This window comes from Solanum stenotomum, chromosome 2, assembly GCF_019186545.1.
Source record: "Solanum stenotomum isolate F172 chromosome 2, ASM1918654v1, whole genome shotgun sequence".
In the NCBI taxonomy this organism is placed as follows: domain Eukaryota; kingdom Viridiplantae; phylum Streptophyta; class Magnoliopsida; order Solanales; family Solanaceae; genus Solanum; species Solanum stenotomum.
In genome coordinates, this window is record NC_064283.1 from 57,168,032 (window position 1) to 57,184,401 (window position 16,370).

Genomic DNA, 16,370 nt, shown 5'->3' on the forward strand with positions numbered 1-16,370 from the left:
AAAGAAACACTATAACTACACACCTCCCTACAAAAGTTCCCAAACACACAAACACAAATCAAACCAAAGCCATCCCTTTTACACACAAAATTGAATCATCCCACAACAAATCAAGAAACACACACAAATCAAAGTTTCCATGAATGAATGAACCCTTTCTCTCTTCCTTAATCCAAAATCTAACAACAACCCATTTCCACCATGTCCACACCACAATCAGAAAAACAAGCTCTTTTTATTACCTCACTCATCATTTTCTGGTATTCTTCCAACATTGGTGTTCTTCTCCTCAACAAATTATTACTTTCTAATTATGGTTTCTCCTTCCCAATCTTCCTTACTATGTGTCATATGTCTGCTTGTGCTGTTCTTAGCTATGTTTCCATTGTTTTCTTAAAGATTGTACCTTTTCAAAGGATCAAATCAAGATCTCAATTTTTGAGGATTTCTACACTTAGCCTTGTATTTTGTGGGTCTGTTGTGGGTGGTAATATTTCTTTAAGGTATTTACCTGTTTCATTCAATCAAGCTGTTGGTGCTACGACGCCGTTTTTCACTGCAGTGTTTGCTTATATGATCACCATGAAGAGGGAAGCTTGGCTTACCTATGGTTGTCTTGTTCCTGTGGTTGCTGGTGTTGTCATTGCAAGCGGGGTATGTTTTACTAGTTTTGAATCTTTTTTTTTTTTCTTGATCGTTTGTGTTGAATCAATTGTTAATCTTTGTGTTTGGGTTAATTTGTGATGTATTCATTACTTTTGTGTTTTTTTTCTCCTTTTAAATCTACTTTTATATGTGTTACCTGAGTCGAAGATCTTTCGAAAACAACCTCTTTACCTCCACGACTCCACGAGGTAGTAGGATAAGGTGTAGTACACTCTACCCTCCCTAGACCCCACGTGTGTGATTTTATTGGGTATGCTGTTTTTGTTGTGATTTAGCTTTTGGGAGAAAGATAAATCTTATTATGAGCTTTTTGGGATCTTGAGAAATCTATGGTTATTGAAAGTTGGAAATAAAAAATTGAATGTTAGCTTTTGCTAGTGTAAATTTGCCTTTTTTTTTTGTTTTTCACCTGGTGTACGGTATCTGGATTGGAGCTTTGACTAATTCGGATTTGTGTTGCATAAGGCCATTTGAGGGGTATCACTCGTTTAACATGATTTTTTTCCTCATGAGATCTTTAATTAAAGGTGATAGAAATTTCTAATCTTTTACTTTAAAAAGAATTTATTTAGTTTTGGATCAATTGTCAATTTTTGTTTGTTTTGCCGGGCTATGTTGCTCGGACTCTCCCAAAAATGTTGTCATGCTTGTGTTGGATCCTCCAAAAATGCATTACTTTTGAAGGACCCGACATGCACGTGTTTTCTTTTGTTTGATCTGGTTGTGACTTGTGATTTAATTTTTCTGAAGAAAGAAATCTATATCTTAATTTTCTGTGATTTTTAGCCTTTTAGGATATTGAGAAATCTATAGTTGTTTATCATTTGGAATAATAAGAAGCTCCCTCGGGAAAGTACTACAACACACAGCTACCTGCTACCCTAATCCTCGACCTCCAGACCTTTCTATCTAAGAGTCATGCCCTTAGTAAGCGGTTGATGTGTCATGTATTCATTTCGCTGTAACACTGGTTGAAAGAAAGGTTAGCTTCCTGAAGCTGCAATATAGTTTGAACAGCTAGTGGTCCAAATAGATGCCCACTAGTGGAGAAGTAAAATATTGAATCACCGTAATGGTTGCACACAAGTACTTACTCTGCTTTAGATTTTGGTCCAATTTTTTCCATTATGGCTAAGTGTTGATTTGATCTTCTAAGTCTTTACCTATCATGGAAAACGAAAAAATTTCAACTGCTTTTATGAGTTAATCTGGAAAGTACTTAATGTACCTCCTTATAAGCAACTTAAGTACATGTTCAGCTTTTACTAATGTACTGACAAGTATGTCGATTGATGGCAGGGGGAGCCTAATTTCCACCTTTATGGATTCATTATGTGTATAGGTGCAACTGCTGCACGTGCGTTTAAGTCTGTTCTTCAAGGTGTTCTTCTTTCCTCTGAAGGGTAAGTATTTTGGTTTTCTGAACATCTATTTCAATTTTTCTCTTTGGAATAGAATTTACAAGGATAAGAGAAAGTGTGCGATGACAGGAGTAGCGTTCATTTTTCTCCTCGTATATGTCATTTGCTTGTTTCAGCACTGCCCGTTCTTTTGTGTTTCCGATTGGGGTTGGTTGATAATACTAGAAATATAATCCAACATTTGAACAATCCAATTGGGGTTGGTTGCTTCTTCAAGATTTGACATTTCTTTGTTTCAATTGTGATGGTATTGAAGAGCCTCTAGGGCATAGGTCTTGTGGTAAGAGTGCAGTGTGTGGTGTGTATATGCTCATTAAGTAAGGCACACGTCACAGGTTAGAGCTCTGTCGTAGAAATAAGCCTGACATTTAAGTGTAGGATAGAAGAGTGAACCTATTATCCACCAATTTCAAACCATGCACTACTGGCCTCGGGGATTTCAAAAGTTATTTCTCATTCATTTGTTTTACTGATACTTTTTAACAGCTCTTTCTAACCTGCCTTCTCTTATTAGGGAAAAATTGAACTCCATGAATCTGCTGCTTTACATGTCACCAATTGCTGTTCTAGTTTTAATGCCTGCGGCAATCATAATGGAGCCCAATGTGATAGATGTCACCGCGACACTTGCAACGGAACATAGATACCTTGGCCTACTTATTTTGGTCAATTCTGCAATGGCATATGGAGCCAATTTGTTGAACTTTTTGGTGACAAAGCATACCAGTGCTTTGACACTCCAGGTTTTACTCTCTACTTCTTCTCCTCCTCGTTCGTCCCATAAATGATACGATGTTTTTTTCGCACTCAAGGGTGTCGCCTAGTGGTCAGTGAGGTGAATTGAGAATCATGAATTTGTCGGTTCAAATCCCAATGGAAACAAAAAAACACTAGGTGATATCTTTCTATATGTCCTAGCCTTGATGGATAGAGTTACCTGGTACCTCCTGCTAATGGAATGTGACATATATCCCGTGGAATTAGTCGAGGTGCACGCAAGTTGGCCAGTATACCACAGTTATGAAAAAAAAAATGATACAATGTTTTTCAATGCTAAACAGACACACACTGAAGTTTATTTTGTGCTTAAAATTTAAAAGAGAATACATGGTAGCATGATAAATGTATATGACAAATCTATGTTGCTCGGAATCTGCAAAAATATTGTTGCGCCCGTGTCAGATCTTCCAAAAATGCATTACTTTTGGAGGATTTGGCACACACCTGTCCGCAATTTTGAAGAGTCCGAGCCAACATAGATGACAAATGTGTATGACAGACAACAATTATTTGATGAACTTTATTACTCACATTCATATATAAGGGATGATATTTTTGTATATTGTTACGTATACAATAAAATACGAGTAATATTTTTAATTTACGTCACCCCCAGATTAATTTCTGAAATAGTTCTAACACAAGAAGTTAGTTGTTTCTCAGAAATTACTCATGCAATTTCACATTATATCACGGTATCTATTATTTTCAACTCGTTCTAAGCATCTTCATACTCTGTCTACTTCTGTAGGTCCTAGGAAACGCTAAAGGTGCTGTGGCTGTTGTTATATCTATACTTCTTTTCCGAAACCCTGTAACTTTTACTGGAATTGCGGGCTATACATTGACTGTGATGGGGGTTGTTGCTTACGGAGAAGCCAAAAGAAGACACAAATGAGCTGAGATTCGGCCTTTGTTTCTTCTCCAACGAAGCCCCATACTTTTGTTTTCTTGAAGTTTAGAGACATATTGTAGATTGAAGATAAAACGGATTTCACTGCTACATTGTAGGTTGTAGCACATAGATATACAGAGAGGAAATAGAAAAAGGGGATGCTGATAAAAATCGTTGTTTTAGACGATGAATATATAGAAAAACTATTCAGTTCTAGTAGTTCAGCCCGGGAAATGTTCCCGTTCATTAGTTGTATTCTTTACATCTAGACAATAGGATGTATGCATCTGTATCTGACTCTGATGTTGATATATTAAAGTAATTTAATGTCTTATTCGCCATCCTTTTGCGTTTGTGCTATGTTATATTTCCATTTTACTCGAAATTTTCTATCGATGATGAGATTGCTAGGCCTGCATTTATGCTTTTGAATGATTGAAGTAAACTTTGATGATGATGTCTTGACTTGCTAACTTAACCTCTTAAGACTAAGTTATTTCGAGAAATTCTTGAAAGCCAGTGGTGAACAATTTGAAACTCGGTGGAGAATGGGCCCGCATCTCTATCTTTCTCCACTTGAATATCAAGATTTTGCATGTGGCATAGTTCGAACCTGTGAAGGTATTATCAGAACAATTTTGTAAACTACATTTGTAGGTTGTGGTGTAATGGTGGGACTGCTCCACCCTTAACCAGAGTTCTCAAGTTCAACCCCTAGGTATAGAGAAAATCCAGTTGGGAGCACCACCCTAGAATGGGCCTTGCAGAGTGCGATCCGAATTTAGTTGAGGCTCCAATGCAGGTTACAGACACTGGGTGAGAAACCAGAAAAAAAAACTTTGGGAACATTTTTAATATATGATTTTTGGTGGGAAAACAAATACGTGGATGTGAAGTTAACATGCGAGTTTTGAAATATGTAAACATGTCTTAAACTCTACAAGGACTTGATGGCAATTGAGATATCTCTCGGATTCAAGTTATGATAATGAATAACATTTCAATAAGGAGTGTTTTACTCCCTTTGTAGAGCCTATTTAGCATGATTCCACATTAATTGTTCCAATAGTACCAAATATCATCTTATGGAACGAAGTTTCATGTAATATGGAGTTCAACCAAAACGAACATCTATAGGTAAACGAAGGATTTGAATCTCAAGTTATTCAAGTCTCAAGAACGGAGAAAATCAGATTGTTGAATCAAAAGAAAAAAAGAAGATTAAGTGGAATAACAAAGTAATGTATTAGAGAAAGCTTGGAGATGAACAATGAACAAGGCAAACAAAAGTTCAAATAGAATAAAAGTATGTGAAAATATAACAGTAAATCTATGAGACCACATGAAAAGATCAACCAACACGAGTCTCTCAGTAAGCCAAAGGGAATTAATTATGAGGTTCGGACATTCCTCAGATATCAGTTGTTCCATCCTGTAAACACTTGCAGAGCATTCAGTAACGAAAGCTAAAGTTTCAAAATCTGGTCTTATCAGGAATATTCTCTTCACAAACCAAAAAGAAAGAAAAAGAGCTTTTCCATCAAACACCTGTTCAGAAAGAGAGATGAGAATCGACAAAGAAATTTCAAGTGCAATTTGGAGGTTAGATGGTGAAATTAGCTGTTTTTTAGTCTGCATTTTGTATTTTCTCTCCATTTGTTTTGATTTCCTTCTTACCTCAAAAAGGACTCGTAGTATTTCTAAAATGAACTTTTTCCAAGCAAGACATTCTCTATTGCATTTGATTACCTCACTCTTAGGCAAGTTCTGGACCATCTGGGACCAGATCATAACCATCATGGTGCTTAGGAGCTTCCTTTTCGACTGGGATCAACTTCAAAATAACAGCAACGATCAAGCTTACAGCGCCAATTAGGACACTGAGCAGCCATAGTTGCCAGCTAAGTGGTGTAGTGCTGGCAAAAGTGCCTAAGAACTCGACGATGATAACTTGGAAAACAACTGTAGCAATCATGACGCCTATGAAAATACTGCTGCCAAAAATGCCACGGAAAATGTTTATCTTCTCCATGTCACGGCTGTTTATTTCATTGAAAACCTGTATGGAACCACCACCCACAAAAGCGCCAACTGGTTAGTGAATAGTACAGAGTACAAAGAATGAAAGAATGAACCAAAAAGGACTGTGAGAGTCGATAGGTACATAGTGTGACGCACAAAACAAAAGCTGCCAGGATAATTAACTGAATTTAAAAGGCATACCTGACAAAACACAAAGGTGTTGAAAATGAAAGTATTCAGAACCATTGTAGAATCTGAACCTTCAAGTCCCAAAATCTGCTTCCCCGCGAAGTTGAAGGCTAAGAGTACAGCCAGCTGGTAGATACTGTGCCCTATTATATTTCTCCACATTGTCTTTGTAATGAAACTTACATCCCTTCCAACAGGAGGCCTACTCATTAGTCCGTCATCAGGTGGTTCAGTGGCCAGTGCGAGTGCACCTAAAGTATCCATGATAAGGTTGACCCAAAGAAGCTGAACGGCTGTAAGAGGAGCAGATCCTGAAAGAAGTTGCAGCAGATAAGTATCGTCAGAGTCTAATACTCCTATTGCTATCACGACTTATGAACTTTCTATCTCTCTCTCTCTCTCTTTCTGTGGGTGTGTGACTATTGATTCGTTGATTAAAGAGATCAGTAGCAGAAAATGAATGAACTCAATTAAAGCAATAAACACCTGAGGCGCATGCAGAAATAAAATTGATCATCAAAGCCACAACATTGACAGTCAACTGGAATTGCACGAATTTTTGAATGTTTATATATACAGAACGGCCCCATTTAGCCACATTCACAATTGTGCTAAAGTTGTCATCAAGCACTATAATATCAGCACTTTCTTTCGCAACCTGCGATGAAAACAATTGAAGATTAGCTCATGCTGGAGCTGAATGGATATTATTGTTACAAACATGTAAAATTTTTTAAAGAGAAACAAAGATGCAAAAATATGTAGGGACACAGTTCCTAGAACTTTTATAACAAATGTCGATTAAACTCACTAAAACAGGAAAAAATGAGTTTTACTTATATGTTGGAAGTCACTGTCTTCTGAGGTGATATATTAAATGTTTGAGATATTGAAAAAAAGGATGAAAAGGAATGTTCACGCGGGTAACTTCAGGCACTGACGATGTGTCACAAATATTTGATATAAACTATAACGAAGACTACAATTAGTAAGAAAATTTTGACCATATATCAGAATTGAAAAGACAACACTACCGATTGGAGCCTACAAGAACAAAATGGTATATATGGCCATATCAACTCAGAGTGGGAGCAAATTTACAAACCTCCGTTCCTGCTATACCCATAGCAAGTCCAATATCTGACTCATGCAAGGCAGGGGCATCATTTGTGCCATCACCAGTAACTGCAACTACTTCTTTAAACATGCCTCTCAAATTCTTTACCAGCACGTGCTTGTCAGTAGGGGATGATCGAGCCATAACCTGCATTCAATATATAAACATTTTTCAGCAAAATGTATTCGAGTCACAAGGATCTACATGGATGATATAAAGCAATCAAATGCATACCTGAATTCTAGGAATTATTTGCCTCATTTCATCAGGACTTTTGTTGCGGAATTCTGGGCCTTCAATGGCCAAACCATCATTAGTTAGTATACCACATTCCTTAGCAATGGCTTTGGCCGTATGAATATTGTCCCCTGTGACCATCCTTACAGTAATTCCCGCAGCTAAACAAGATTTAACTGCCTCTTTAACACCAGGACGAACTGGATCTTTGATTCCAACTACTGCAACCAATGTATAGCCACTATCAGGAATATTATTTTCTTGATAACCATCTCCAACGTCCTTGAAAGCCAAGGAAAGAGTACGCAAGGCTTCACCAGCAAATTCATTAATGACATTTGTGATGTTCGTAGCTTGTTCTTCTGACATATCAACAATTTCACCATTACAATCAATAAACTTGTCACACATTTTTAAGACTATCTCAGATGCACCCTTGCAGAACGCACGGGTGTTGCTATCAGGAAGACCAACAAGCACTGACATTTTTTTCTTTGCTGAATTGAAAGGTTCAACCTTCAGCAATTTACAATCCTTTTTTTTATCATCAATATCACCAAGAAGTAATCCATAATCTAATATTGCAGATTCTGTGGGTGAACCCAGAACAGATTTCTTTCCATCCTTGTCTTTAACCACCTCAGCTGCTGTATTATGAAATATTGCCTGCAATAGTAAGTCCTGAGCACTTTCTGATAAATCTGTTATTGCATCTGCGGATCCGCCATTTTCTACCTTTTTAGCCTTTTCACAAATCCATATTTTATCTACTACCATATGGTTTGTTGTTAGTGTTCCTGTCTTATCAGTACAGATGCAAGTAGCTGAACCCATTGTCTCACAAGCAGAAAGATGCCTCACCAATGCTTTGTTGTCCATTAACTTTTTCATCGCAAATGCAAGGCTTAATGTGACAGCCAGAGGTAATCCTTCTGGGACTGCAACAACGATTATAGTTACAGCTGTGGCAAAGTAATTTAGAAGAGTTAATGCATCACTGGAGGACCATTCTGTGATATGATGGTGAGTAGCTTTATTCACCAGAAATCTTACTATTAATACAAGAAATGTCACCACAGCAAATCCGAGTCCTACCTTTCCAATAATAGTGGCAACACCATTCAGTTTGACTTGCAGAGGAGTTTCATCTTCTCCTCCCTCGCTAAGAGTTTCCATCAGCTTACCCCATTCAGTTCTCATACCAACAGTGGTCACTAGCATCTTAGCTGAACCGTCTTGTACTTTGGTTCCCGATAGAAGAAAAGGTCTTTTCTCAGATATGCTTACTGGTACACTCTCACCAGACAAGCTCGATTGATCAATTAGCAAGCTATATCCTGATATGAATATTCCATCAGCTGGAACCAGATCTCCAACAGATAAGTGAACTACATCACCAACCACCAAGTCATAAATGGAAACCTTCTGCCTTGATCCATCTCTCGTGACCTGGATAGATATCTTTTTCTTCTCCTTATCCAAATCTCTGAACTGCAACGACTGCCTATAGTCACTAATTGCAGTAACCATGACTACCAATACTATACTGAGTAGAATTCCTAAACCATCATATGTTCCTTTCGGCCACCCTTCAGTAGCAAGTCCCACACCAATAGAAACAACAGCACAAACTATCAATATGACGAGAGTTAAATCATGCAGAGCCTCCCACACAAATGTCCAAAAACTTCTAAACGGTTTCTCTGTAAATTTGTTTGATCCATATATATTTTGTCTGACAGATACATCACTCGATTTGACTCCTTCATTTGATGAGACTCTCAACTTCCCTGCAAGCCCTTCAACACCTCCAATTTTCTTTAAAGTTTTTATATCATAGGAACCAACTATAGATGCAAGTTTATCTGGGTTGATTCCAAAACCAGCTTCTCGAGCTTCTTCCGGCAAGTCTTTTGCTAGTTCAGCTCCTATGTCGTCGGATGACCTACCTTGATCACCAGCTGTAAAAAAATATATATATTGAAATGAGAAAAAGCAGAAAGAAGTTGGCAGACCTATATGTTGTAATAAGTTAAACGGAAAACTCAAGGTCTGAGCAAATTATACCATCAATGAACTTGAGTGCTGCCATATAAGCAATGAAACCAACTCGAATTTTTTCCTGGAAATTGCATGTGGTAAAAAGTGTAACTTGACTCAGTATACAAGATTATAGAAGTTATAATACTCAGCAACACAGTCCTCCGTAGTATGGTTAACAAAAACCATAACCAAACCGATGTTTTCTGGTTATATACTAGTTCCATGATGAGACAACATAACTAAAAGCAAATAAAGAAGCAGAAGACTAAAACATATTAATGTCACAGACGACTCTGGTTAGGGGACTCAAATATAGTATTTGAGAAGAAAAATGATTCGGGTTCACTTTCTAGAATTAATCAAATGATCGTTCAACTAACTCCCTTTTTCAATTCAAGATATTTGAGATTGAGCTAAAACACTGCATACAGGTAACAACAAAAAAAACTAAATAATGAATCGGATGGACTGCTTGTGGTGGACTGAGAATAATAAGGGGAAATGTAAAGTGAGTTCAGGCTATAAGATCATGAACATGACTGAGCTACAGACCTCTAACTGGCCTTGAAGACAAATTTGGAAAGTTAAGATACCTCAAGGTTTCATGCTTTACGTGACTGCTAAACAAGAAGCCGCTGTTTTTACATATGAAAGCAAGAGAGAGAGAAGTTTTATCTTAGTTTCAAATTGCTGCTTATGTTGGGAAGCAGTTGATACAGTAGGACAACGGTTTTTACACTACAAAACTACTGATCATCTATGGAAGCAGTTGAAACAGCAACTTATATGGGAAAAAGCCAGCAATATAGGGAAATCGCCACCTAATTTGAATAAATCTTTTTCCTTCTCTCTTTCAATTCTTTCCAAGAAGATATTTTTTTAGCTGAGTGACATTGATTAAACATTACCGCGAAGAGCATAATTATTTGATTTCCCTTGTTTGTAAAGATAACATGCCATGTTTTTATGTTTCATCTCGTTGCGGGATGGTGTAGTAGCTTTGAATGCAAAGATTTTGTATATTCTTACAAAGAAGGCATAAAAGTTTACAGATATAACATGTACTTCATTGAGCATTTTGTTCAAAGCATAAAACATTCACGTGTTAGCTACTGTGTATTTTTTAAACATGACTGTCCATGATATCAAAACCTACTTCTAGTTTCGACGACTGTAGTCCACACCAGGAGCGTCTGCTTATTATTTTACACTATACACAAAGACAAGATTTTGTTTTCTTTTAGCATTTTTTAAGGTTTTTCCTATAAGAGGTTTCCGCTTTCCTCTTTCTCTACGTTCCGTTTTGATACATTGATCGATTAATGAAGATTAAGACAGAGACTTTTCATGATATCATGTGATTAGATGGTGGAGAAGTAAAATAGTCCAGACAAGGAAACATTGCACACTTCAAAGAGTACAATTTAAAGTCATAGGCAACAAGATTATTTATTTATACAAGAAGATGGAATTCTTATAAGATAAATAATAGAAGAGGAGTGGGAACTGATGTTTCATGTGGCAACCAAAGATAAGGCAATACAAACAATACACTTCTTGGTGGGACAAACAAATAACTGCAAATGGGGCCAGGCCAGACTGACTAGTAATTGATGACAAAAACCCAAAAGATATTTATTTGTTGTTATCACCTGTCTCCTTCTGTACTTAAGTACTATCCAAGTAATGTCACAAGGAAGTTTCACGGAAATTTCGCTGCTGACGACGTGTTTATTAGCTATACTTTCACCCTTATGGACTTTGGAATTACATCAACAACCAGGTACTCCGTACTGTTTTTCGAATTCTTAAATCCCACTATTGATAACCCAACCCTCATTCAAAGATTCTTTAAGTCCTTGAGAAAGCTTATTATAATATAATTTAAGCATGTGCTTATGCATATAAAAACAAAGTTCTACCAGAGATGAGACATGTACTGCTTCTTCTTTTTCTCCATGCAAATTGATGTTTGGTAGTATGGAAAGGGCATTTTGCATTGCCACACACTGCTTCCTATGATCTTAGAAGAAATGTCAATGTCAATGTCAATGTCAGATGGAAGCTTCAAGGAAATTTCCCTGATGAGTGTTCAGTAGCTAGACTTTTGCCTCTTTTGGCATTACATAAAATACATTATACTGACCCATCCCTCACCCAAAGGCTCTTTAAATCCTATAGAATATAATTGTAGTATTGTAATTAGCTTAGTTGCGCAGACTCTTCACTTTTGATGCTGCACTAGTCTCGGATTCTCCAAAAATACACTACTTCTGGCGAATCCGACACGCACCTGTTGACATTTTTGAAGAGTCTGAGCAACATAGGTAATTAGTAAGCATGTGCTTGTACACATAAAAACAGATTTCTTTTGTACTCATTTGCTGAGCACTTTGTACTGGTGCTATGATCATGAAGGCACCTAAAAGATCTCAACTTTTGTAATGTATTAGGAACATAAATTATCATTAGCCTAGGACCATTTCTACATGCAGAATGGAGATTTAAATGCTGACCACTTTAGATGCTTGCTAAATTCTTTTTTTTTTGGGTTTCCCATCCAGTGTCTAGAGTGTGTATTGGATCCCCAACTAAATTCAGATCATGCGCTACATAGCTCATTCGGAGGTGGCGCTCCCTAAATTCTGACCACTCTTGCTAAATTCTTTTTTTTTGGTTTCCCACCCGGTGTCAGCATGCATTAGAGCTCCAACTAAATTCAGGTCGCGCACTACAGAACTCATTCAGAGGTGACGCTCCCAACAAGATTTGCTCAAACCCGACGCCTCTGGTTGCTAAATTCTGTTCTAACTTAAATGAGCATTTGTCAAGCTAATTTAATAACTTTAAAGGAATACCAAAGCACAAACTTTAATGGAAAAAGAAAACATGAACCCCTGAAGGCAAACAGTCAAGGTAAATATGAAACAAAGTCTTCTCCACAAAAACTTATTCTACCGGCAAGTGGCAACTGACATATACTTAAAACAAAACCAAAAAGGGGCCAGCAAAGAAATATTAAAAAAAAAAAAAGAAATAACTTTACTTATCTTTTCACTGAACTAATGTGATTCTGTAGATTTTCTAAATGGTCCCCATAAACTGCCAATAAGTTATCCAACACAGGCATAAATATTAAAATATCATAGACTTTGGATCACATATTTTGGCTCTAGTCTACTAGATAGGGCCTCAGTCTCCTCTAAATATTCAATGCAAAAAGATGTTAAACAGGGAAATGTTTATAACGTCCCTATTAATAAATTAAAGCAGTTAATAGTTTGTGAATAGAAAATTAATACTGTGTTTGACTTGCCGACCTAGTGGGTTTTAATGGTTGTATCATCAATTATAAAGCTACAAAGCTCAAACAATTCAAAAATGTCATCGAATGCATGTCGAATTTTTTAAAAATAATATATTTTTGGAAAATTCAACACAAAATACAACAACATTTTTAAAGAGTCAGAGTAACTTAGAAAATAACTATAATAAACTAGTGCATTATCTAACCGGGTTTGGTTTCTAATGTTCTATAGTAACTGTTTGTAACTTCCTAATAAATGTAATTTTTAGGAAGTCATAAATAATACTCCTTCCGTCATAATTTATGTGACACTGTTCAAATTTCGAGATTTAAACAAGTCTATCTTTGACCGTAAATTTTTCATATATCTTTTAAATATAATTTTTAACTGTCGATTATTGTCGGTTATAGTACTTTCTACGTAACTTACAAATATATAAATTTCATTTCAAAAAAATTGAAAATTTCAAACGTAAATTTTCGATCAAGCTTAAACTGTTTAACTCTCAAAAAACAAAGACAAAGAGAGTAATATTATCTGATTTTAATAGGACACGTAATTTAAAAAGTAAATAAAATAAATTTTATAGTCTTATATATGTCATCCAAAAAGTTAAAAATAATACATTTTTTTAAACGAACTAAAAAAACTAAAAGACACCATGTGGACTGTGGAGATCTGGTAAAAGACAGATAAGAAATTAAATAATTGTTTCCATAAATTTAAATCCATACGCTAAGCATAAATTTCACCACATGAAAGATCTAATTTTTGTCTATATTTATTGAACAAAAAACATGGTCCTCCATATTAACAGCAATGTGCAAGTGGAAAATGGTGGCAAAGAATCAACAAAGAAAGAGGGCCAAGAATTTTACTTTATATCTTATCACATCCAAAAGTCAAACAAGAAAATGTCATTGGAGGAAAAAAAAATAAGTATATAATAAGAATATCAAATAGGAAAGTGGTAAAGCACGACTAATGGTGGATATCATATGATCTTTAGTTCTTTCCCATATATATTCCCACTCAAACTTATTTTTATTTATTGTATAAAAAAGCCAACTTTTTGACAATAAAAAGTTACTTTGTCTAATAATTATTTATTATTAACTTTGTTTAGAAAGGTAAATTTACTATGTCACCCTTTGAATATAATAAATATGATGCCTTCAAAAATATAATAGGAAAATGACTATAATTGATAAGAGGCTAAATTAAGAACAAAAGGTAAAATTATTTATTGATTTCATAAAGTGGACAAGTATTGTTGGACATTCCAAAATAATAGAGTGCACAACTATTATTGTATTGAAGGGAGAAAATCGTTTTTTTTTTTGCTAAAATGTTCACTTTTACTTGTCACATTTTACTTTACGAGAGTCCGTAAGATTAACTTTCGAAGCTACTTTAATTTGTTGAAAAGCAGAAAGTTTCAAAACACTAATAATGAAATTGAACTCATTTTCGGGTAATTTCTCGGAAAACAAAAACGAAAACAAAAAAAAAGAAGATATATTTCCATATTTTCCGATGAAATGTACAAGTATTGTAGCATATTGTACCAAACTGATAAAGCATGACCTAATATTATTTTCCATTAATGTACAACTGTATCAACATAATGTACCAGATGTTAAAACATTGAATAGAAATTGATCTCTCCGGTTATCGATGATCGGAATTCATTTTCTGGCTTAGTTTTTTTTTTTCTGATAAAAAAAAAATATCAGAGGTTTTAACATTGTTATCACAGATTTCAAAATCGAAAAAAAAAAGTGATAATTTTTTTCACTTTTCTAGCAATTTTCCTTTTCCAGCATATTTTCACGGAAAATAAAAGGGAGATTTTCCGATTCATTTTAATTTTTCAGCTCATTTTCCGATGTATTTTCATGGAAACAAAAACAACGAACAAGAAGAAACATTAGTATATAAAAGCAATAACATACTCTAGTTTTTTCCATGAGTTCTTTTGCCTCTTTTCGTTTCTCCAGATTCGAACCATACCGGAACCGTCGCCGGCGATTCCTAACGAACGAAACCGCATCTCTCCACCTTCTCTGAGCTTCTACAGACGGATTTTTACCCGGCAAATCGAATTCCTCTGGCTCCAATAACTTCGCCATTAAACTAACCTTTACGACTGCAGATTTGTAGATCAATTGATATATAAATATATACACATACGGTAAACAGAGAGAGAAACTATGAAAATATTTTTTTGGGGTTTTATTATTGGACTATTTTATTTTTGTTATATATACTAGTTATTAGGTTCCCGCGCCAGCGCGGGCCCAATGTATATTACTTCCTCCGTCTCATTTTATGTGAGGTAGTTTGATTCGCCACGAAGTTTAAAAAAGAAATGAAGACTTTTAAAATTTGTGGTCCAAAATGAATGATATAAATTTGTATGACTGTAAATTATTTCATTAAGGGTAAAATAAATATTTTATAATCAAATTGTTACTTAATATAGAAATGTGACATTCTTTTGGGACTGACTAAAAAGGAAAGTAAATAACATCAATTGGGAGTAGTTCTTTGTTTCAATTTATGTGACACCGATGAAATTTGGAGAGTTATATAATTTTTTGTATGTGATTTTGTTCAATATATTTTGAAGTTGTTAATTTATTGTGATTTATAGCACTTCTTATATTATTTTCAAATAATATATATTACTCTTTCTGTTCCATTTTATGTGACGTAGGTACTTTTACGAAACTCAACTAAATTTCTTATATGATTCTTAAATATTTTTAGTTGTTATTTTACTTTAATTTACGTTACTTTTTATGTTATTTTCAAACAAACTTCTTTTGTTTCAATATGGAATTAAAGAGTCAATAAAATTTCTTTTATGATTTTTAATTATGTTTTTTTAATATCTTATATTATTACATTGTGATTTTAAGTACTTTTTATGTAATTTTTAAATCTAGAACAAATAAAAAGAAAAACAAGGAAAAATTTAAATGAAGAAAGTACTAAAATTTTCAAATAATCATATTTCTATATTAAAATGTTAAAAACTTTAAAACTCCACATATATGCAGAAAATCATATATGGAAGACAAAATAATTTTTAAAATATATATTAAAGCTCTTTCTAATAATATCGCATATTTATTCTATTTTTCAAATAATATATATTTCTCACTCAATCTCAATTACGCAGTACATATGAAATTTCGAGAGTTAATCAAATTCTTAGTACTATTTTAAACTATATTTTAGTACTATTTATATAATTTTCAAATAATATATGTTACTCACTCTATTATATTATGCAATACATGTGAAATTTCAAGAATTAACCAAAATTTCAATATTTTAAATTGATTTTTAGTACTATTTTTGTAGTAAATAGAGGAAGTTGAAGAAGAAGGGCAAATCGGTCAATTGACTGACTAACCCTAAGCTCCTAAACATTCTCACTTCTAAATGGAAGCACGGGCACAATATCCGTTAAATTGTTAATTATTATGATTTATAATATTTTTTACATTATTTTCAAATAATATATGTTATGTATTTTTAAATACTTTAAGTTGTGATTAATAATATTCTTAACGTAATTTCAAATAATATATGTTACTCCATTTGTCCCAATTTATGTGACACATGTGAAATTTTGAGAGTTAATATGTTTTTCAAATATTGTAAGTTGTTAAGTATTGTGG

The 16,370-nt window shown here is 34.5% G+C and overlaps 2 protein-coding genes across 4 annotated transcripts; one reads left to right on the forward strand and one right to left on the reverse strand.

Moving 5' to 3' along the window:
* Nucleotides 1-49: 49 nt before the first annotated feature.
* On the forward strand, nt 50-3,769 carry LOC125856716 (UDP-URONIC ACID TRANSPORTER 1-like). The gene is made up of 4 exons (XM_049536338.1): nt 50-654; nt 1,966-2,069; nt 2,602-2,830; nt 3,619-3,769. The coding sequence occupies exons 1-4, from the start codon at nt 202-204 to the stop codon at nt 3,763-3,765; spliced, it is 933 nt and encodes a 310-aa protein (XP_049392295.1). The 5' UTR covers nt 50-201; the 3' UTR covers nt 3,766-3,769.
* A 1,232-nt stretch (nt 3,770-5,001) lies between these two features.
* Nucleotides 5,002-14,904, reverse strand: LOC125856684 (putative calcium-transporting ATPase 11, plasma membrane-type). Of its 3 annotated transcripts, none has more exons than XM_049536290.1 (8): nt 14,634-14,904; nt 9,395-9,449; nt 7,325-9,288; nt 7,079-7,237; nt 6,460-6,631; nt 5,986-6,284; nt 5,512-5,821; nt 5,002-5,265 (listed from the first exon to the last, which is right to left on the reverse strand). In XM_049536290.1, the coding sequence occupies exons 1-7, from the start codon at nt 14,808-14,810 to the stop codon at nt 5,519-5,521; spliced, it is 3,129 nt and encodes a 1,042-aa protein (XP_049392247.1). In that variant the 5' UTR covers nt 14,811-14,904; the 3' UTR covers nt 5,002-5,265; nt 5,512-5,518. The 3 variants fall into 3 exon arrangements, with proteins under 3 accessions (XP_049392247.1, XP_049392246.1, XP_049392245.1); XM_049536289.1 differs by having other exon boundaries at nt 5,002-5,310; XM_049536288.1 differs by having other exon boundaries at nt 5,002-5,821.
* Between the last annotated feature and the right edge of the window lie 1,466 nt (nt 14,905-16,370).